Consider the following 22779-nt stretch of genomic DNA (forward strand, 5'->3'; position numbering starts at 1 on the left):
AAAGACACGGACACGCCTCGGTTTCTAGCGGCTTTATTTTGACATACACGACCTCAGACACAAGCGGGGCGGGCAGCGCTAGGTGTACAGAAAGGGGCAGGCTCAGCCCAATGCCGGAGCAGCCCCTCCCCTGCACGCAAGGTCCCGAGAAAACGCAACCGCGCCCAGACGCGACCGGAGCCACGTGTCATATCCGGGCGCAGGGCTCGGGCGGCGTGGACAGGCTTAGGCAGCTTCCAGGAAAGTGGAGTAGAGAGCGGTCCTCCAGGCGAGGCCTTGCAGTTCCCCGAGAAGCAAAGATACCAGGCCCTTCCCTTGGTTCTCCCCAAACTTTTCCCCATTAAAACATTTTTTAAATCGGCACGAACAAAACCAAATTGAACAGTTTTAAAAGTTCAAGCAATCTGCATCTAGGGGGGGGTGCACGTGGCGGTATGTTAGCAAGTGAGCAAAGGATACGAACTAGCCCAGGCCTTTGGCCCCTTAAGGAGAATCCCCACGCCCACTGTACAGGCCCGGATGTGAGGGAGGGGTGGCGTCCCGGGCAAGTTGCAAAACTGGTCCCCTTCCTCTTTAAGCACCGCCCATCCCACCCCGCTAGGGGGCTGGTGTCGACTTCGCCCAGGGAAGCACTATAGAGAGGGGTCGCTTGAACGCCCCAACCCGTGATCCCATCTTGCACTTTGGTCCCAAGTTGGGGCTGGGAAGGCAGGGCCTGGCAGGGACAGGGCTCTCTAGCATGGAACAGGGCGAAATGGTGGCAAAGAGCGTGTGCAGACACACATGCCCACCACCCACCAGAAAGCAGGGCTGTGTCTCCCAAGTGTTCAAAAGTACTGAAAACAAGGGACTCTGCCCTGGGGGAGAAGCAGCAAATCCCAGCCCTGCTCTTTTAGTGCCAGGCAAACACTGAATTTAAGTCGGTACAGCCTCTCTCGCGATGAAGAGCGGAATGGGGCAGCATCTCCCATAATATACAAACTCAGGAAGCACAGCACATCCCCAGGCTGGAGAGGCGCCATCAAGTGGGTCCCGAGTGGCCCCAGACCCTTTGCTTTAGCCTCTGCCTTACCAGGAAATGACTATCCACACTAATGAAGAGCTACTGCCCCCATGGATGAAGCCACAGAATAGTACAGAAGATGGTCATTACTGACCAGAAACAGGCAAGCTGCCCCTCCTAGCCCCAAGGAATGGGAACCTGCCCACCAATGGCACCAGGGTCAGAGGGCCGAGAGAGATGGGATCCCATCAAGGAGCCCATTTAAGATGTGTGGGGCTGCATCTCTAAGGACCAGGAAATTAGTCCATCAGTTACCAAGGCCTCTCAGAGACATAGGCTGGCAGGCTTACCATTAATGCCCCAATAGGGACATGCTAAAAGTGACAATGACAGTGGCCCTAGACTCAGAGGTGAGAGCACTAACCTCAGCAATGGCTAGGTGAGTGCAGTATCACCTGGCCACATGTGTTAGAGGTGGCAGGTCTCTGTGCCATTAAGGGCTGGCAGCAAAAGTTATGGGCAAGGAATGGGTCACCCCCTGGGCCTTCACTGTGCTACTGTCAGTGTTGAGTGTTGAGGGGGCCACACTCCAGGCTCACAGAGAGGGTGTTGGGCCAGCAGGGAAACACCTCCTCCAATTCATTTTGCTACCAGTTCTTTTAGAAAAGGTAGCACCTGCTGAGGAAGGGCACAGGGGCAAAAGCTCACCTCAGAAATGGTAAAGAGAATATTTTGCTGAGGGAAGCATGAAGAAAATCAATATTTACTGATGAACAAGGCTACACCCCAGGGGAAAGATCACAGGGGCTGGTAGATGGACAAATGGACAGACTGATGGACCCCAGTACTGATAAGACAAAACTCTCATTAGCAGAATCTGGGCACCTGCACCCAGCACCCAATGTCCCTATAAGCAAACAAGCTTAAAGTTCTCCCTCACAAGCCTGGAGCTCCTCACATGGGCTGCTGCCTTGAGCTTGGCCTGGGGAGAGGTGAGACCCTGAGCGGACCACAGCCTTTGAGCCCTGGAAGGAGCAGCCCATCCAAGGCAGCACAGCTGCCCAAGCTAGAGGAAGAGGACTCCTACCCACAGCACAAGGACTGCAAATACTAGCTGGGTCAGAGCCATCAGAGGCCCTGAGGCCTGCTGGAACACTGACTCTCCTCAGCAAACAGAGCAGGGCCCCCTCCAGTGGGGCAAGAGGGGATGGCCTCCTTAGGCAAGGGATCTTGGTGAGAAACGCTGGCTGGGCTGTGCAGGCAGGAGGAGGAGCAGGTTCAAGTGCCAAATAGTGCCTGGGGATCCCAGGGCCTGCCCTCTATCATTGCTGGCTTCAGCACAGCTTCATGAATCTAGCCTCATGCCAAGGTCAGAACCGAGAAGGGTCCAGCTGTGTGCAGTTGGCCCTGTGGTGCCCTGGGGACATCTGTTACAGACCTGGATGATACCCACAACACAAGCTACAAAGTCCCCCAAGAGATGGGCACCCAACCCTCTACTACTGGGAACAAGGGATGAGTGAGCATGGAGGGGCCCTGAGCCAACCCAGGGCTTCACCCCACAACTAGCAGGACCCTGCAGCCACAGACCCCAAAGACCTAGGCAAGAGAAACCAATGTCCAAGGGCAACCTGTCCCTGCTGCCAAGCCCACCAGGGGTATCTCTTCCTTCCTAAGTCAGCCTGGACACAGCAGTCAGAACCATAGAGCTAGGAAGCCTGGCTGAGAGGATGTGTTCTGCCCTCCTTCACTTTATATATATGCATTCCAGGCTACAGCTAAAAACATTTCTTTTAGTTTACACCAAAGAGAAATATAACCCTTTTAAAAGCAAGTCTGTGTGTCCTCATGGCGAGTTCAGAGCAATGGTCCCTGCCTGAGGGTGGAGAGGAAGGGGTTCTGGAAGCCCAGAGCTGGGCCTACTGGTTCTCGTCCCGCATCTGTTCCATGATGCTGATGAGGTTCTCCAGGCCAAACACATAGCCTCGGTCAGGCCCATCATGCACAGTGGGGTCATCTCGGAAGCCCTTGAATGTGCTGTGTGCAAAGTCGATCATGCGGACATCCACCTTGGGTGGAGAGAAGGGGCCCACCTCGGGGCTGGTGCTGCTGGGGCTGGTGCTAGGGCCACAGGATGGTGCCATCTCAGGGAGCCCTGTGTCCAGGTGCTTGATACGCATTTCGGACCGGCGGTCCAGGTAGGACTCAGACCGGCACTCCTTACCATCATAGATGACAAGCAGGGAACTGGAGTAGAAGCGGTAGGAGGCCTGCCGCTCCAGTACAGCTTTCAGGCCTCGCAGTTTGCTCAGGATGGGCTCAAAAAGGTCACGCCGCAGGTCCAGGCCATTGTGCAGGTACTGATAGAGGGCATTGCGGAAGCCTTCAATGGAGAGCCCACGGCCATAGTACTTGTTCCTGCAGAGGTAATGCCCCGTGTCCAGCTGGTACACCTGAAACCCCAGGAGACAGACAGGTGAGTACCAGGGAGGTCTGATGACCTCACGGTGCCCTGGGCAGGCACTATCTGGAAAGTACTTCTGACCAACCTGAGCTTTTCTGCTCAACCCTACACAACTAGAGTAGGCAGGCCAAGTTCACCCTAAGTTTTCCTGTGGTAAAGCCAGCAATGTGCAGAGACCAGGCCTACAGGTTTTCTGTCACTACCTTTGGAGCCCTCCTCCAAGTTGCCCCAGGAGACCAGCTGGACTCAAACTAGGAATTATCTTGCTGACAGACAAGAGTCTTACTTGCCCCAATATGAAGGCAACAGGCTCTCACAGTGGTTCTGCACTGGAGCCCAGACCAAGGTCCCCAGGTAAGGACAAGAGGGCTCAGGGAACATGTCTACAAAAACGCACTCAGCACTCTGTAGGGGACTCACCCTCTCGGAGGAGATTCTGGACCACTGTGGGCCAGGAGGACACCTGGCTCGGATAGCAGGCAGGCACACACACAACCCAAAACATGCAAGCAGGAGCACCTAGGCTCTCACCAAGGATGACTCACCTGCATGCCACAGACCCTGACACCCAGCGTAGCTGACGTACTTTGCTCGCACTTCCGCATCTGCCGGGCTGCCTTCTCGGCTGATGCATCATCACCATGCTGCCGGGTGCCCATCTTCAGGTCCAGCACACAGGGATACTTGAAGTGGTGCACCACGTTCTCAAGCAGGAGGAACTCTGGGCCACAGTCAAGGGGAATAACCACCAAACTCACCATCAGCCTCAGCCAGAAAAGCATAATCCCATTTTTCTATAAAAGGAGGCATTCCATTCTAATGTAATCTGTATTCACCTCACAAACTCTCAAATGTGGATTTCAAACCACTGGCTTATTATTTCTTTAAAAAAATTTTTTGTTGCGGTAAAATACACGTAACATTTATCATTTTAACCATTTTTAAGTATACAGTTCAGTGGCATTAAGTACATTCATATTATTGTGCAACCATCACCACCATCCAATCTCCAAAACTTTTTCATCTTCCCAAATAGAAATTAGAAACTGTACCCATTAAACAGTAACTCCCATTCCCCTCTCCCCTGCCCCCATAACCACTGTCTACTTTCTGTCTCTATGAATTTGCCTGTTCTAGATACTTCATATAAGTGGCATCATGTAATATTTGTCCTTTTGTATCTGGCTCTTTCGCTTAGCAAATTGTTTTCAAGGTTCATCCATATTGTAGCATGTGACAAAATTTCATTCCTTTTTATGGCTGACTAATTTTTCATTGTATGTATATACCACATTTGTTGATATCATTTTTATTTTATTCTTTAGATCTGTCTTGCAGGCATACAATAAACCAAAGAAGATTTGGCAGTTTCACATACATCCCTGGCACCATCAGTAAACCAAGGCCCTGCTCAATCCAGTGTCTCACTCAGGCCTAAGAAGTAAGGAACTTCCTTTGTAGCACTACTACAAAAATGATAAATCAGATTTAACATTCCCAAACAGGAATCTTTAGAAAAATCTGGATTTAAATTTCTATCTTGCCATTTTCTGAATAAACTTCAAACCAGTGGACCATATATTTAAACTTATCCCTTAGTACTTCTAGGATCTTCTGCTTAAAATGGCTCTGTGGTCCTGGCCTCCTGGCATTTATATCCATGTCCTCATCTACATCTCCTGTCTGCAACAATCTTAAAGATACAGGCCTGTCACATGTCTGCCAAAAGTCATCAGGGCTCACAGCCTGGCCCTCAATTCCATATTTGGGACTATGTAGCAATCACATGGTCTTGGAGGATAAGACCCTCAGCATCACTATGATGATGAATATTTTAATATCCACTAATTCTTTAAGGAGTAACACTAAAAAAATCATTAAATATGGCTTTTAACTAGTCTCATCACCTGCTATAAGCTATAAACAAGTGACAGTAAAACTCAAAGAAGGTTGCAGAAATATCTCACAATGCCTGAGAGCACTGGATCCTGCTTCGGCCACTCACTGGCTCTGAGCACAACACTTAACCACCCTGTGCTTCCATTTACTCGTCTGTAAACGGAAATCATAACACTTCCTCCCTCAAAAGACTTAGGAAAACTGAGTAAGTATATATGAAGTGCTCAGCATACTTCCCTCAGTTTCTCAGTAAGATTTATTTATTGTCTACTGCTTCAAAACACTAAATGATTTTAAGAATTCCCATTTCATAATACTTTTTACCTTTGGTATCTTAAAAAACTGTTTCATATTGCACAGGTATAGTGTTTAGAAAAAACATACTAAAATCAAACATATTACTTTTTAATTATTATCTTTTGGGAGGGGAGAAATACACACATGTACACGTGTACATATGCGCACGCGCACACACACACACACCCCAATTCTAGACATGCACTGATAAATATGGTAGCCACTATCCATGCCTGGTGATTTAAATTTAGATTTTAATTAATTAAATAAATAAAAAATTCAGTAACTCAGTCACAGCAGCCACATTTCGGTTACAGTGTAGCTAGTGGCTACCACAAATTTCAACACAGATTCAGAATACTTCCATTGTCACTGACAGTTCTATTGGACAGCACTCTTCTAGACTGCCAAGTTTAAGCTTCAGTCTTACCAGCCCCAAAACGCAGGAAAGAAACAACATGTTGATGAAAATAAGAAGGACAAAGAGGAAGAAGAGCCTATGGAAAAGGGAGATGAGAACAAAAGAGGAGCCCCTGAACAGAGAGGGCGCTGGCCATGGTACTGTTAGGTGCCCTGACACAGGACTCATGGTCCCAGTAGCAGGCACTGCTGGAGAAGCAGTAACAAGGATACTGTAGAGTTTTCGGTCCTTGGACTCGGAGCGCATGCGGCTCAGCTGCTGTTTGTGACAGCGCAGGCTCCAAGGGTTGTGGCTGATCTTCTCGGAACTCAGACCGCTGTTGCCATCCAGCATCTGGAAAGGGACATCCGAGTGGCTGTGTAGCTCCACCTTCGGAGTCTTTGCCTCCTGGGGGCTAAGAAGGAAGAACATACCCATTGCTAAGGGGCTCAGACAAGTCACCCTCTGGGGTCTCACTACACAGGGTGGGGGAGGCCTGGATCAAGTCTAATGTGCCACGCATAGACCTTCCTGAGGGGTGACACGGGGCCCAGATGCATGAGCCCATCAAAGTGAGTAAATGGTATAAGTACTAAGGAGCTAGGGTGTGCAGCCTGTGTTGCTAAACTCATCTGATCTGATGTCAGAGACAAACTATGTGCTGCCACATCTAAGAAAAGTCCCAATTCCAACTTCTAGGTCAAGTCACAGAGCATCCTATTCACTGAATTTTTTTTTTTTTTTTGGCCATGCCGCACGGCTTGCAGGATCTTAGTTCCCGGACGAGGGATCAAACCCAGGCCCTCGGCCGTGGAAGTGCCGAGTCCCAACCACTGGACTGCCAGGGAATTCCCTCACTGAAACTTATTTTTGAGTGATATTAAATATATATAAAGTAATTTAATCATACAATTTTAATTTCACTTTGGTTCAAAACGCTCATTTTTTATTTACATTAGTTTTATTTTTTTTACAATTCAGTTTTTTGGCTTTTTTTTTTTTTTTTTTTTTTTTGCGGTACGCAGGCCTCTCACTGTTGTGGCCTCTCCCGTTGCGGAGCACAGGCTCCAGATGTTCAAGCTCAGCGGCCATGGCTCAGGGGCCCAGCCACTCCGCGGCACGTGGGATCTTCCCGGACTGTGGCACGAACCCGCGTCCCCTGCATTGGCAGGCGGACTCTCAACCACTGAGCCACCAGGGAAGCCCTGGCGTTTTTTTTAGTATATTCATGAGGTTATAAAACATCACCACTATTTAATTTTTAGGAATTTTCATCACCCCAAAAACAGACCTTGTCACCATTAGCAGTCACTTCCCATCTATCCCTCCCCCTCAGTCCCTGGCATCCACTGACTTTGCCTTCTGTCTCTTGGACAGAAACAATGGATTTGCCTATTCTGAACATCTTATATAAATGGAACCATATAATATGTGGTTTTCTGTGACTGGCTTCTTTCATTTAACATAAATGTTTTCAAGGTTCATCCATGTTGTAGCATGTGTCAGTACCCCATCCCTTTTTATTGCTGAGTAATATTCTATTGTATAGTTATACCACATTTAATTTATGGACACTCAGGTTGTTTCCAGTTTTCGGCTATTAGGAATAATGCTGCTATAAACATTTGTGTACAAGTTTTATGTGTGGATATATTCCTTCAATTCTCTTGGGCATATACCTAGGAGTGCAGTTGCCAGGTTTAACTTTTTGAAAAACTGCCTAATTGTTTTCCAGAATAGCTGCACTATTTTACATTCCCATCAGCAGTGTAGGAGGGTTCCAATTTCTCCATATCCTCATCAAAACTTTTATTGTCTATCCTTTTGATTATGGCCACCCTTGTCAGGGTTCACATTTTTTTGCATGATATATCAAGAAAAATAATTCTTTGTAGACTGTTTTCCTAATCTACAAGAAAAGTCAATTTCCAATGCAATAAACTGAACTTCAGATTCAGGGAAAGGATTAATAGCTGATATCAGAGTCTCAGAGAGATATGACACCCAAACCCTTAAGGAACACTAGTCTGGATGCCACTCATTGCCTTTGGGCTCTGACATCCTGCAGGTGAGAAAGGAGCTGGAACCTCATCGTGGACCAATGCATTTCCACCTCTGTCTTGGGGGTGCGAGACATAACAAAGCTGGAGAAAACAGGGTGTTCTTGTTCCCAAAAAGCTGAGGGAACTTCATTCTCTCTTGACTAGCTACAGCCATACTCAGAAGGAGGCATCACTGGGGTGATGTGACATACAGGCGGCAGCCTGCACCTATGTGGGTGGCCTAAGAACATCAGCCACCTTCCCCCAACCTTGAGCCTTACTTCCCCATGATGTATCAGGACTCTAGAGATATTCTGAGTATATCAGGACCAGACATGAACCACCAGTCCTGCTTACCATCCCCTTACCTCTCTGAGGTTTCAAGGGACAGGCTGGCTTTCTCCTCCCTGTGGTCACTGCCACTGCCTGACCGGTGCAGGCTCCGGCGAGAGTGCTTACGCCGAGGTTGCTCCCGCTCTGGTGTGTCATCCTGCTCCACGGTCTCACTTTCCACATAAGGGTAGGCCAACAAGTTGATGTAACCATCACTGTCCCCCTCAAAGCAGACTGACACCACTCCTGTTGGAGAAAAAAAGGCAGCCAGTCAACAAATGTCTACAGAGATTGGGTCCCTTCAGTTCAGACTGCTGGCACATACTGTCCCTCAGCACACTGACATCACCTGCCCTGTATCAACTGTGGGAACAATGACTAGCAGACATCTTTCCAAAACACAGCTGACCACTAATCCCCCATTCTAAGTCTAACCACTAATCCCCCATTCTAAGTCCACTATTTACCTTTGATTTTGGATAAATCTATATATTTTTCCCATTCTCTTGTCTAACCCTCTCACTTTCTTTTTTCCTTTTTAATAAATTTATTTATTTATTTATTTTTGGCTGCGTTGGGTCTTCGTTGCTGCGCATGGGCTTTCTCTAGTTGTGGCGAGCGGGGGCTACTCTTCATTGGGGTGCGTGGGGGTTCTCATCACTGTGGCTTCTCTTGTTGTGAAGCATGGGCTCTAGGCGCGTGGGCTCAGTAGTTCTGCATGTGGGCTCAGTAGTCGTGGCTCACGGGCTCTAGAGCATGGGCTCAGTAGTTGTGGTGCACGGGCTAAGTTGCTCCGCGGCATGCGGGATCTTCCCGGACCAGGGCTCGAACCCGTGCCCCCTGCACTGGCAGGCGGATTCGTAACCACTGAGCCACCAGGGAAGCCCACCCTCTCACTTTCAACTACTGCCTTCTGTACCATTCAAAAGAACTGTATTTTCTAGGTGACATCCACACTCGACATAATTTAACCCTCTACTTATTTAACTGCTCTATGATGCTGTCATTTCCTATGTCCTCCTCTAGATCTGGTTTCCTTCTGCCTGACAATGTCACCTTGAGAGACATCAAGACTTCTCAAAGACAGTCCCCAAAATATGTCTTCTGCCGACACTGAACATCAGGCTATTCTAAGCTCAACAGGCAGAACTTCTGCCTCACCAAACCACCAGCATTCCTAAGTTGAAACACCTATTTTCCATGCTGTACTCATGCAAAACAGTTTGTTGTGTCCATTTTTATCAAACAGGTTTTCATAATTTCTTCTGGATCATTACCAAACGAGTTGAAACACAATACCTAGAAATCAAGGAGTTGTTATTTGTTCTTAAAAAGGTCGAGGCTGCCCTTCATCTAACTTCCATATCCAACCCTCTGTCAGCTACACTCCTCGTTTACATTCTTGGTGTGCAATATCAGCATTATTGAGAATCAGTGAGAAGCATTTAGGAATATGTCAGTATGCTAGACCAAGAATATCCTTCTCTTTGGCCCATTTCCTTCTCCAGGAGGGCACTGCCCCAATCCCTGGTCTCTATTAGGAAAAAAAATCCTTAAGACATTAAGGTGAAATCGATTTTTCTTACCTTCTCATTACATTGCTTAAATGTACACCTCACTTTAGTGAGCTTCACAACTGTGTCCTGGCTTCCTTACATAGATGACTGCCTCTCCTACAGGTTTCTGCCTTTGTAACTTCTTCTCTTTGTCTTTTCCAGAGCTTCAGTTATGTTCAAGTTTGAATGCCCTCTGGTCTACAATATTCTTTGTTTCCTGGGCTCCCCCTCGTACTCTGATCTAGAGTGTCCTCCAGGCCTGCCACATAGCTCCCATGCTGGGCCCCTCCTTGCTGCAGCTGACCAGAGTGAGAATTGTTCCTTCTATGTCCTCTCCTTTTCCCTTCTTTCTTGGTTTCCTCCTTATTTGAGTGGAATACATCTTCAAGTAACTTCCTAAGAGTGCTCAGGAGGTCAATTTTCTGAGTCCTTTGCAGGACTTTATTCTATTCCAACACTTGACTGATAGTTTGGCTGAAGACTGAATTCTATGTTGTCTGAAAATAAAGACAGTTTTACTTCTTCCTTTCCAATCTGGATGTCTTTTATTATTTCATTTTCTTGCCTAACTGCACTGGCCAGAACCTCCAAGTTATATGTCAACTAGAAATGGAGAGCATGGACATTCTTGTCTCGTTCCTGATCTTAGGGGTTAAAGCAATTGTCTCATCACTGAGTAGGAAGCTAGCTGTAGGTTTTCATAGATGCCTTCTATCAGCTTTGAGGAACTTTCTTTCCATCCCCACTTTGCTAAGAGTTTTGTTACTCCTGTTGTTTTATCAAGAATGGATGTTGATACAGATGGCCAACAGGTACATGAAAAGATGCTCAACAATGGCTAATTATTAGAGAAATGCAAATCAAAACTACAACGAGGTACCACCTCACACCAGTCAGAATGGCCATCATTAAAAAATGTACAAATAACAAATGCTGGACAGGGTGTGGAGAAAAGGGAACCCTCCTACATTGTTGTTGGGAATGTAAATTGGTGCAGCCGCTATGGAGAATAGTATGGAGGTTCTTCAAAAAACTAGAGTTGCCAGATGATTCAGCAATCCCACTCCTGGGCATGTATCTGGACAAAACTGTAATTCAAAAAGATGCATGCACCCCTATGTTCACAGCAGCACTATTCACAATAGCCAAGACATGGAAACAACCTAAATGTCCATCAACAGATGAATGGATAAAGATGTGGTACATATAGACAACGGACTATTACCCAGCCATAAAAGAGAATGAAATAATGCCATTTGCGGTAACACTGATGGACCTAGAGATTGTCATACTAAGTGACGTAAGTCAGAAAGACAAATACCATATGATATCACTTACATGTGGAATCTAAAATATGACAAGAACTTTTCTACAATACGAAACAGAAACAGACTCACACACAGAGAACAGACTTGTGGGGGTTGGGGGGGGAGGGATGGATTGGGAGTTCAGGATTAGCAGATGCAAACATATATAGAATGATTAAATAACAAGGTCCTACTGTATAGCACAGGGAACTATATTCAATATTCTGTGATAAATCATAATGGAAAAGAATATGAAAAAGAATGTACATATATGTATAACTGAATCACTTTGCTGCACAGCAGAAATTAACATAGCATTGTAAATAAACTATACTTCAGTAAAATAAATTTTAAAAAAGAATGTATGTTGGATACTGTCAAGTACTTTTTCTGCACTTACTGAGATAATCATATGATTTTTCTTTTTTTAGTTTATTGATATGGTCAATTACATTAACTTTTGAATGTTAAACCTACCCTGCATTACTCCTATGGTAAACCCTACTTGGTCACGACATACTGTCCTTTTAATATATTCTTAATATATTCTTTAATATATTCTTAATATATTCAATTTGCTAAAATCTTGTTCAAATTTTTTAGGTTCATCTAGGACATTAATTTTCTTGTAATGTCCTTATAGAATGAGTAGAGATGTATTCCTGCTTCAACTTTTTGAAAGAGTTTGTGTAGTATTTCTTAAATATTTGGTAGAATTCACCAGTGAAGTTGTGTGGGCCTGGAGTTTTCTTTGCTAAAATGCTTTAAATTCCAATTTCAATTTATTTACTACATAGGGCTATTCAGATTATTCATTTCTTCTAGAGTTAGTTTTCATAGTTTGTGTGTTGCAATAAATTGTCTATTTCATCTAAGTTGTAGAATTTACTGGCATAAAGTTGTTCATAATATTTTTATTTTTTTTAATATCGGTAGAAACTGTAGTGATGATACATCTGTCTTTTTTTTTTTAACATTTCTTTTTTGATGTGGACTGTTTTTAAAGTCTTTATTGAATTTGTTACAATATTGCTTCTATGTTTTGGTTTTTTGGCCGTGAAGCATGTGGGATCTTAGGTCCCCAACCAGGGATCGAACCCACATCCCCTGCATTGGAAGGTGAAGTCTTCACCACTGGACCACCAGGGAAGTCCCACATCTGTCATTTCTGATATTGGAAATTTATGTCTTTTCTTTTTCCTAATCAGTCTGGCTAGAGATTTATCCTAGCCTTTGGTCTTTAGTTTTCACTGATTTTCTTTATTTTTACTCATTTTCCTACTGAATTGTCTTTTTTCCTATTGATTTTGAATTGCATACACACACACACACACATTCTAGAAACAAATCCTCGGTCAGTTTTATGTGAAGTAAATAGCTTTTAATTTTCTTTAAAAGTGTATTTTGATAAAACTTTTTAATTTTATATACTCAAATGCATCACTCCCTCCTTTAAAATTTCTTTTTATCTTGCAGGGCCATCTAAAGCTATAATGGAAACCTTTAATTCTCTGCAGGCACGTACCATTGAGTACCTTGACACAGAGCATCATACCTGATCAAGGGAGAAGTGGTTATGCTATGGGTCGAACAGGAAGAAGAGCCTTCCAAGAGTGGGTAAGATCTGGTAATTAAATGAGCCATGCAACCTACCACTAGTTTAAAAAATATGTATTTTTTTGATCCTAATTTTTTTTTTTTTTTTACCTCATTACTCACACCTAGAAAGAATTCAGGTAGGAAAATGAAAATCAATGGTCCTTTACTTCATTTGATATAAGTCCTAATTTTCTTGGCATTTTTAAGATTGGCTTAAACACAGAGAATTACATTTGGGTAGAGGTTTTCGGGGTTTTTTTTTTTTACTTTTAAAAATTGTGGTAAAAACATATTTAACATAAATTTGTCATTTTAACCATTTTTAAATGTAAAATTCAGTGGCATTAAGTACGTTCACAATGTTGTATAACCACTTTTGTTACCTATTTCCAGAACTTTTATATCACCTCAAACAAAATCTCTATACCCATTAAATAACTCCCCATTTCCCTCTCACCTGAACCCCTGGTACCCTCTAATCTACTTTCTGTCTCTACAAATTTGCCTACTGTAGATATTTCGTACAAGTGGAATCATGTAATGTTTGTTCTTTGAGGTCTGGCTTATTTCACTTAGCATAATGTTTTCAAGGTTCATCCACCTTGTAACACGTGTCAGAACTTCATTTGTTTTTAGGGCTGAATACTCTTCCAGCGTAAATATATGCCACATTTTGTTTATCCGTTCGTCTGTTCAACCCAATCAAACACTTGGGTTGTTTCCACCTTTTGTCTATTGTAAATAATGCTTCTGTGAGTATTACAAGTATCTGTTTGAGTCTCTATTTCCAATTCTTTTGAGTATATACCTAGGAGTGGAATTGCTGAATCATATGGTAATTCTGTGTTTAACTTTTTGAGGAACTGTCCAACTGTTTTTCCATAGTGGCTGTACCATTTGACATTCTTACCAGCAATGTTCCTATTTCTCCATATCTTTGCCACTCTTTCTTTCTCCCTTCCTTTCTTCCTGTCTTCCTTCCTTCCTTTCTTTTCCTTCTTTCTTTTAATGTATTTTTATTTATTTATTCAAATTAATTTTTATTGGAATATAGTTGCTTTACAATGTTGTATCAGTTTTCGTTCTTTTTAATAGCCATCCACTGGTAGTGAGTAGTCTCTATTGTGGTTTAGATTTGCATTTCCCTAATGACTAATGATGCTGATTATCTTTTCATGTGCTTATTGGCCATTTGTGTATCTATTCTGGAGAAATGTTTATTCAACTCCTTTGACCATTTATGAATAGGGTTGTTTCTTAACTTGTTTTTTTTAACATCTTTAATGGAGTATAATTGCTTTTGTTTCTTAACTCTTAATTGGCAAAAAGAGGTAGACTAGTTCTTAGAAGTAGTTGTTTTTTACCTCAGGGCTTTTGTCTATGAGAGGAATGGAATGTCCTTTCCATTGTCCTTTGCCCACAGCTGCTCCTCATCCTTCAGTCCTTTAAGTCTCCCCAGACACTCCTTCCCTGATCATTCTATATCAAGTGCTCTGTTTTGGAAGCTTTATTATTTTCAATTACAGAACATGACTTATTTTATTCAAAGTACTTATCACAATCTATAATTGTTTTGTCTATAATTTGTATATTCTTTGTTTCTCACACTAGCATGCAAGCTCCATAAAGGTATGGGCCTTTTTTGTCTTTTACTCTAATGAGCACAGGGCTTGGCATCTAGTAGATGCTCAGTAAGTACTGGTAACAGAAAAATGAATGAGGCAAAGTTTTGAATAACTATACAGAAGCCTAGAACCTCATATTTAGTACTATTAAGAAGTAACACTTGGGCTTCCCTTGTGGCGCAGTGGTTGAGAGTCTGCCTGCCGATACAGGAGACACGTGTTCGTGCCCCGGTCCGGGAAGATCCCACATGCCGCTGAGCGGCTGGGCCCGTGAGCCATGGCCGCTGAGCCTGCGCATCCGTAGCCTGTGCTCTGCAACGGGAGAGGCCACAGCAGTGAGAGGCCCGCGTGCCGCAAAAAAAAAAAAAAAAAAAAAAAAAAAAAGAAGTAACACTTGGGATTTCCCTGGTGGCGCAGTGGTTAGGCGTCCAATGCAGGGGACATGGGTTTGATCCCTGGTCCGGGAAGATCCCATATGCCGCAGAGCAACTAAGCCCGTGCACCACAGCTGCTGAGCCTGAGCTCTAGAGTCCGCGAGCCACAACTACAGAGCCCATGTGCCACAACTACTGAAGCCCACGTGCCTAGAGCTCATGCTCCGCAACAAGAGAGGCCACCAATATGAGAAACCCGTGCACTGCAACAAAGAGTAGCCCCTGCTGGCCGCAAGTAGAGAAGGCCCGCACGCGCAACAAAGACACAACAAATTGAAATGAAATGGAATGGAATGGAATGGAATGAAATGAAATGAAATAAAATATTAAAACAAAAAAGAAGTTAACACTTGGTAACTACCGCTGGTCATACTAAATAAATGAAAATCCCTCTTCAAACCTACTGCCAAAATATAAAATATTACTGGCATTTTTCCTTAGCTGAGTTTTAAAAATACCTGTACCTCTGGAAATAAATAAATAAATAAATAAATGTGGGTTAGTTTAATAGATGTATTTTCTAAACCTGTGTGTTCAAAGGGGCTAAAGGCAAAGATATTCCAGTAGCAATCAGAACATCTAGCACCAAGATCTTGTTTTTTCTAAATACCATTCCTAAAAGGAAGAAGAGGTTGTTGCAGAAGTATTTGATTCCTGAATTGGGACAGGAAAAATACAAGATGAGCTTGGAAGATCTTGCAGTAACTGAAAGTAAAGCAATAGTCAAAAATGATGGGGGGGGCTTCCCTGGTGGCGCGGTGGTTGGGAGTCCGCCTGCCGACGCAGGGGACGCGGGTTCGTGCCCCGGTCCGGGAGGATCCCACATGCCGCGGAGCGGCTGGGCCCGTGGGGCATGGCCGCTGAGCCTGCGCGTCTGGATGACTGTGCTCTGCAACTGGAGAGGCCACAACAGTGAAAGGCCCGCATACCGCAAAAAAAAAAAAAAAAAAAAATGATGGGGGGGTGCTTCCCTGCTGGCGCAGTGGTTAAGAACCTGCCTGCCAATGCAGGGGACACGGGTTCAAGCCCTGGTCTGGGAAGATCCCACATGCCGTGGAGCAACTAAGCCTGTGCACCTCAACTACTGAGCCTGTGCTCTAGAGCCCATGAGCCACAACTACTGAGCCCATGTGCCACAACCACTGAAGCCTGTGTGCCTAGAGCCTGTGCTCTGCAACAAGGGAAGCCACCGCAATGAGACACCCATGTACCACCACAAAGAGTACCCCCACTCACTGCAGCTAGAGCAAGTCCGCACGCAGCAATGAAGACCCAACACAGCCAAAAATAAATAAATTAATTAAAAAAAAAAGTTAAATCACTAGTAACAAGGTATGTACTTTGTGACATGATGAACTGAAGAGGACACAGGATCATTTCTATCGCCCCAAAATATTAGGTTGGCCAGAAAGTTCGTTCGGGTTTTCCTGCGACATCTTACAAAAACCTGTATGAACTTTCTGGCCAACCCAATATACAACCTCAATCTAATTCTGAGGAAAGATAAGACAAATCCAAATTTAGGGACAGTCTACAAAATAACTACTAGTACTCTTCAAAAGTGTTGAGGTCAGGACTTCCCTGGTGGTCCAATGATTAAGTACCCACCTTCCAATGCAGGGGACACGGGTTTGATCCCTGGTTGGGGAACTAGGATCCCACATGCCGCAGGGCAACTAAGTACACATGCCACAACTACTGAGCCCAACTCTCTACAACTAGAGAGCCCACGTGCCATGACTATAGAGCCCATGTGCTCTGGAGCCCGTGCGCCACAACTAGAGAGAAGTCCATGTGCCACAACAAAGATCCCGCGTGCTGCAACTAATAAGACCCAATGCAGCCAAACATAAATAAATAAATATTTTTTAAAAAGGGGGGGGCTTCCCTGGTGGCACAGTGGTTAAGAATCCGCCTGCCAATGCTGGGGACATGTGTTCAAGCCCTGGTCCAGGAAGATCCCACATGCCGCAGAGCAACTAAGCCCATGTGCTACAACTACTGAGCCTGTACTCTAGAGCCCATGAACACAACTGCTGAGCCCACGTGCCACACTACTGAAGCCTGCGCACCTACAGCCCATGCTCCACAACAAGAGAAGCCACCGCAATGAGAAGCCCGCGCATCGCAACGAAGAGTAGCCCCCACTCGCCACAACTAGAGAAAGCCCGTGCGCAGCAACAAAGACCCAATGCAGCCAAAAATAAATAAATTTATAAGTGGAAAAACAGCCAAAATTTGAATAAAATGTACGTATTAGTTAATAGTATTATACCAATGTTCCTTTCCTGGCTTTGGTAATTATAAATTATACTATGGTTATATATATTTTTAATGATGCTTTTGCTTATTGATACTAGACTACCAGCCTAAGTAAAGACTCTGATTTTAGTATAAGTCCCTTTAGTAACAATCGGCATGAAACAGCATCATACTTAAAATCTAAACCCTTTAAAATCAGGTACTGAAATTCACTTAAGGAACTTAAGGGCAGTGTTAAAAAGGGCCAGGTTTTTACAGGTCCTCATCCACTTCTGCACGTTGGCTGGCACCATCACACTGCAGCCTCCTGTCTGCTGGAGAACAGACCACAGCACAATTTCTGCCACAGTGAGTTCATTCCCAAGAAGCCAGGAGCTCTTCCCAAAAGCTGAATTCATGGAACAGAACACACTGGCTTCCCTCTTCTAGCTGAAAAATAGCTCTATCTACCCAGCTATCTATAAGGGTTAAACTTACAGCATTATGCTTCTGGCCAAACAGAAAACAGAAAATGTGCATGTTCCCTTCTCCTTCAATGGGATACATCATTTGGATACTGAACTTCATCTGAGTCTTTAGCACATTCTTCCAAATTAAGAGTAAAACCCAGCACTTAAGAAGGTTTTCTAGCGTGCTCTTGACTACTGAATGTGTGTCAACAGTAGAGAGAGACTCTAGTGGTCACAGAGCAGCCAGTGCAACACAAGCAGAGAGAGGGGAAGGGAGGGGTGGCTGGGTTTGTGTTGATCAAGATGTCTTTCAGTGCCCTGTAGTCTCTTCCAAACACTGAATTTAAGCCCAACGCATTGGTAGCTAAAGCAGTGGGTTCATCAGCTTGGATTATGTTGGTAATATCCAAATCCACATCTGGCATCTGAATCAGCTTGGAGAGACCATCGACTACAACTTTCAATTCATACAGATACTTTAGAATATCACCTTGGTGGAAAAAATAAAGTATCTTGGCGGAACTCAAGAGGTTGAAGACTCTTCCTGCATCTAGCACGGGGCTGATGGTCCCGCCATGCATACTGGGGAGCCAGTACGTGCATCTACACAGAGAGGTGAGCCACACAATGACAGGGCTTTACTTGGTACATCAGTATCATGGGACCATTAGAGGAACTCTTATTATTTTTGCAACTTTTCTGTCATTTTAAATTTATTTCAAAATAAAAAGTAAATGACTTCCCTGGCGGTCTTGTGGTTAAGAGTCCATGCTTCCACTGCAGGTGGCATGGGTTTGATCCCTGATCAGGGAACCAAGATCCCACATGCCACGTGGTACAGCCAAAAACAAAACAAAAAAAGGTAAAAACCCTATAGTATCAGTCTTTGAAATACATGAATTGGACCCATCATATCTTCCATTTTCTCTGAATAAACTGGACTTCATTTGACTTAAAAAGAAGAGATCAATTTTAGTTTAGTTGTATTTTTGAGAAAGTGTATTTATTCTTCCCTAGTGAAAATGCAGCCTGAGGAAAAAAAAATCAGGTAGATACTAAGGATTTGCTATGGCTTTTAAAGACTTCTGTTCCCCAGTCTGAGAGAAGGTTGGGGGAAAAACTGAACCAATATATGACTGACAATCCTTCCCTGGGTGGCACCTTGAAATTCTAACTTGTCCCAATTCTGGTGGTTGTGATTTAGAAAACATTTCTTTGGAGCCAGGGGCTCAACTCCATTTTAAGTGTTTTTTTTTTCCCTGAGCATCAGAAGAACTCCATGAGCTAACAGGGCTTGTAGTTCTCTTTCTGGTTTTGGCATATTTATAGCAGAAGATTTGGCCATGGATGTGTTGAGTGTGGATAAGTAGGTGGCTAAAGCTACATTTATAAAGCATTTATAACTGTTGTTTCTTAGCCACTTAGAGACAGCAGTGTGTGTGATTCTGGCTTCTCTCTCATTTTGCAGCCTTAGAATATTTATTCCTCCAAATTTGATATTATTCTGATTCTGTTTTGAAAATAATAACAAACCATACAATTCAAAACTGCACAAAGGACTTGAACAGACATTTCTCCAGAGAAGATACACAAATGGCCAATGGCACATCAACATCATTCATTAATCATTAAGAAAATGCATATCAAAACAATGAGACACCACTTCACACCTACTAAGGTGGCTATAATTTTTTTTTTAATGGAAAACAAGGGTTTGTAAGGATGTGGAGAAACAGGAACACTGTTGGTAAGAATGTCAAATGGTACAGCCACTATGGAAAACAGTTTGACAGTTCCTCAGAAAAGTTAAACACAGAATTACCATATGATTCAGCAATTCCACTCCTATATACTCAAAAGAATTGGAAACAGAGACTCAGATAAATACTCACAGAAGCATTATTCACAATAGGCAAAAGGTGGAAACAACCCAAGTGTCCATCAACAGATGAAAGGATAAACAAAATGTGGCATATATTTACACTGGAATAGTATTCAGCCATAAAAACAAATGAAGTTCTGACACATGCTACAAGGTGGATGAACCTTGAAAACATTATCCTAAGTGAAATAAGCCAGACCCAAAAGGAGAAACGTTACATGATTCCACTTGTATGAAATATCTACAATAGGCAAATCTGTAGAGACAGAAAGTAGATTAGGGGGTACCAGGGGAGGTGAGAGGGAAATGGGGAGTTATTCAATGGGTATAGAGATTTTGTGATGATGTAAAAGTTCTGGAAATAGATAATAGTAATGGTATATAGCACTGTGAATGCATTTAATGCCACTAAATTATACACTTAAAAATGGTAAATTTTGCTGTACAGCAGAAATGAACAAACATCATAAATCAATTATACTTCAATTAAAAAAAAAGACAAGGTGTGTCCACTTAAAAAAAAAAAGGTTAAACTTTATGTTACGTGGACTTCCCTGATGGTGCAGTGGTTAAGAATCCACCTGCCAATGCAGGGGACACAGGTTCGAGCCCTGGTCCAGGACGATTCCACATGCTGCGGAGCAACTAAGCCCGTGCGCCACAACTACTGAGCCTGCCATCTAGAGTCCGCACACTACAACTACTGAAGACTGTACACCTAGAGCCCGTGCTCTGCAACAAGAGAAGCCACCGCAATGCGAAGCCTGCGCAACGCAACAAAGAGTAGCCCCCGCTCACCGCAGCTAGAGAAAACCTGCGCACAGCAACGAAGACCCAACGCAGCCAAAAATAAATAATTTTAAAAATGTTTATGTTATGTATATTTCACCACAATTAAAGATTTAAGGAAACAAAAGTCAATACCAATATGGATTGGTTTTTCTAAATCGAGGATCCCCCAAGTAAAGGATGATACAAACATGACTGAATTCATACTGCTTTGGAAAAGTTAAAAAACAGAACAGAGCGGCTTCCCTGGTGGCACAGTGGTTTAGAATCCGCTTGGCCAACACGGGGGACACAGGTTCGAGCCCTGGTCCTAGAGGATCCTACATGCCAGGGAGCAACTAAGCCTATGCGCCACAACTACTGAGCCTGCGCTCTAGAACCCTTGAGCCACAACTACTGAAGCCCGCACACCACAACTACTGAAGCCCATGCACCTAGAACCCGTGCTCAGCAACAAGAGAAGCCACCACAATGAGAAGCCCACGCACTGCAACGAAGAGTAGCCTCTGCTCGCTGCAACTAGAGAAAGCCCGCGCACAGCAACAAAGAACCAATGCAACCAAAAATAAATAAATTGGATAAATAAATTAAGAAAAAAAACAGAACACAGGGAATTCCCTGGCGGTCCAGTGATTAGAACTTGGTGTTTTTATTTCAGTGGTCCGGGTTCAATTCCCGGTCAGGGAACTAAGATCCCGCAAGCCATGTGGCACAGCCAAAACAAAACAAAAAACAGAACACAAAAAACATAACTTACACGTGAGGGGCAATCATAAAAATATATAAACATAGTGACAAAAATCAGATTTGAAAATCAAGTACCTTAAATTCTGGTATATATTCACGGGGTTCTAGTCTATAAAGTTAATTTACATTTTAAAACAGATTATTTTTCCTTTAAAAGTTAGGACCCTCCAGGCCCCAATCCTTCTGTAGATTTCTTACCATCAATTCATCCCCCAGCACATACATACACAAGCTCCACAGAGCCTCCTCGCCAGCTGTCTCATCGCCTTAGCCTGGAAAGCATCCAGTTCTTCCTCCTCTGGGACCAGAAAAGTGCTGCCCCTTCTCTCCTAGACCATTCCAGCAAACAGGGAAACCTCCTTGACAACAGCATGCTCTTCACCAATGGGACTTAATGCTGTGAATTCTTCTCAGGTTTACCTATCAATGAATTCAATTTTCAAGATCTAAAGACCTTGCTGATGGTTTCAGCTTCAAATTTTGCTTAACAAAGTGACTCTGCTGCTTTGAGACAACAGAGACCTACAATCACACCACATGGCCATCAGAACAAGGAAAACTGAGCTGAGGGCCTATAAGCTGCTGCCGTCTCCAAACTGGCCAGTGACTGACCTTTGTACTCAGGGGTGAACTCCTTCATTTCGGGAGGGAGGGACTCGTAGAAGCGCTGCTCCCGGGAGATGAGGGGCTTGCACACAGTGTGGTCGTCGTAGCGCATCATGCTGCTGTGTCCGCCCACCTGGTGGATGAAGGGCTCCAGGAGGACTCCCCGGTCTCCGGCCCGACTTGCGTTCTTGCCATACTGCCCCACTTCCATGGTTTGACAAACACACATTGCGTTGGGGGCCAGTTGCACACTGAGAGCAGAGGATGCAGCACATGAGCCACGAAAGGAGAGCTAGGTAGAAGATCCTGGCGAGCTGAAAACCAACGGTCAGAGTCTGTTCAGCTTATTCTTCTCTCCTAACAGAGGGAAGAGAGGAAAAGAGGGAATCAAAACACCAGGCAAGCCACAGTTTCCCTGGAGTTCACAGAATATCCACTCCTGAGGAAAAACAGGGATTCTGTCTTGTTCCCTGCTATGTGTTCCCCAGTAAGTACAACACTGCCTGATGCATGAGAGGTAGCTGAGTCAATTTTTGTTGAATGATGTAATTTTGGTCTCTTCCATCCGTCTTTTTATGCACAGAAGCCCATATTCTCTTCCTTTCCTAGTTCTCAGATCCCTTCTAAGTTCTCTAAAGGATTTGATTTTAGAGCTACAGTATGTTATAGCCATCAGGAAGGCAACTATCCCTGTTCACTTCACATTCAGTTAAGAGCTCAAGAAAAAAACAGAAAGCAACACCAACTCACTCTGTTTGGATTTCTCACAATACTCAGTACTGGTAAGGGTCTCTCCCTGACTCAAAGGAAGGGTTTTTGCCTGAGAAATCAGGTCACTCTAGATTCCCAACTTTTCTGCTGAAGGTGCCAAGGACAAGACAGGGAAAGCCATTCCTTCCTGAGTTGCAGAAGCATAAAAAGGTTTTGTTTTGGGACTTCCCTGGTGGTCCAGTGGGTAAGACTCCGTGCTCCCAATGCAGGGGGCCTGGGTTTGATCCCTGGTGGGGGAACTAGATCCCACATGCATGCCGCAACTAAGAGTTCACATGCCAGAACTAAGAAGACCACGTGCCGCAACTAAGATG

The 22779-nt window shown here is 44.1% G+C and overlaps 1 protein-coding gene and 1 pseudogene across 10 annotated transcripts in view; both read right to left on the bottom strand.

Annotated features, from left to right (window-relative positions):
- Positions 1 to 19: 19 nt before the first annotated feature.
- Positions 20 to 22779, bottom strand: part of IP6K1 (inositol hexakisphosphate kinase 1) — a 72656-nt gene continuing 49896 nt past the window's right edge. For 5 of the 10 annotated variants that reach the window (XM_027098680.1, XM_027098681.1, XM_027098678.1 and 2 more), the window contains 5 exons: positions 21701 to 22051; positions 8474 to 8684; positions 6297 to 6478; positions 4013 to 4188; positions 20 to 3456 (listed from right to left, as the gene is read on the bottom strand). In XM_027098680.1, coding sequence (XP_026954481.1) covers positions 2923 to 3456; positions 4013 to 4188; positions 6297 to 6478; positions 8474 to 8684; positions 21701 to 21923 — 1326 coding nt within the window. In that variant the 5' untranslated portion in view covers positions 21924 to 22051 and the 3' untranslated portion in view covers positions 20 to 2922. Of the gene's footprint in view, positions 3457 to 4012; positions 4189 to 6296; positions 6479 to 8473; positions 8685 to 21286; positions 21509 to 21700; positions 22052 to 22779 lie in introns of those variants that run through there. The other 5 variants (XM_027098684.1, XM_027098685.1, XM_027098683.1 and 2 more) reach the window with 5 other exon arrangements.
- LOC113615823 (aminoacyl tRNA synthase complex-interacting multifunctional protein 2 pseudogene) lies at positions 17279 to 19385 on the bottom strand (annotated as a pseudogene).

Source organism: Aethalodelphis obliquidens, unplaced genomic scaffold (genome assembly GCF_003676395.1).
Source record: "Aethalodelphis obliquidens isolate GAN/ISIS:26980383/991018 unplaced genomic scaffold, ASM367639v1 scaffold125, whole genome shotgun sequence".
Classification (NCBI taxonomy): domain Eukaryota; kingdom Metazoa; phylum Chordata; class Mammalia; order Artiodactyla; family Delphinidae; genus Aethalodelphis; species Aethalodelphis obliquidens.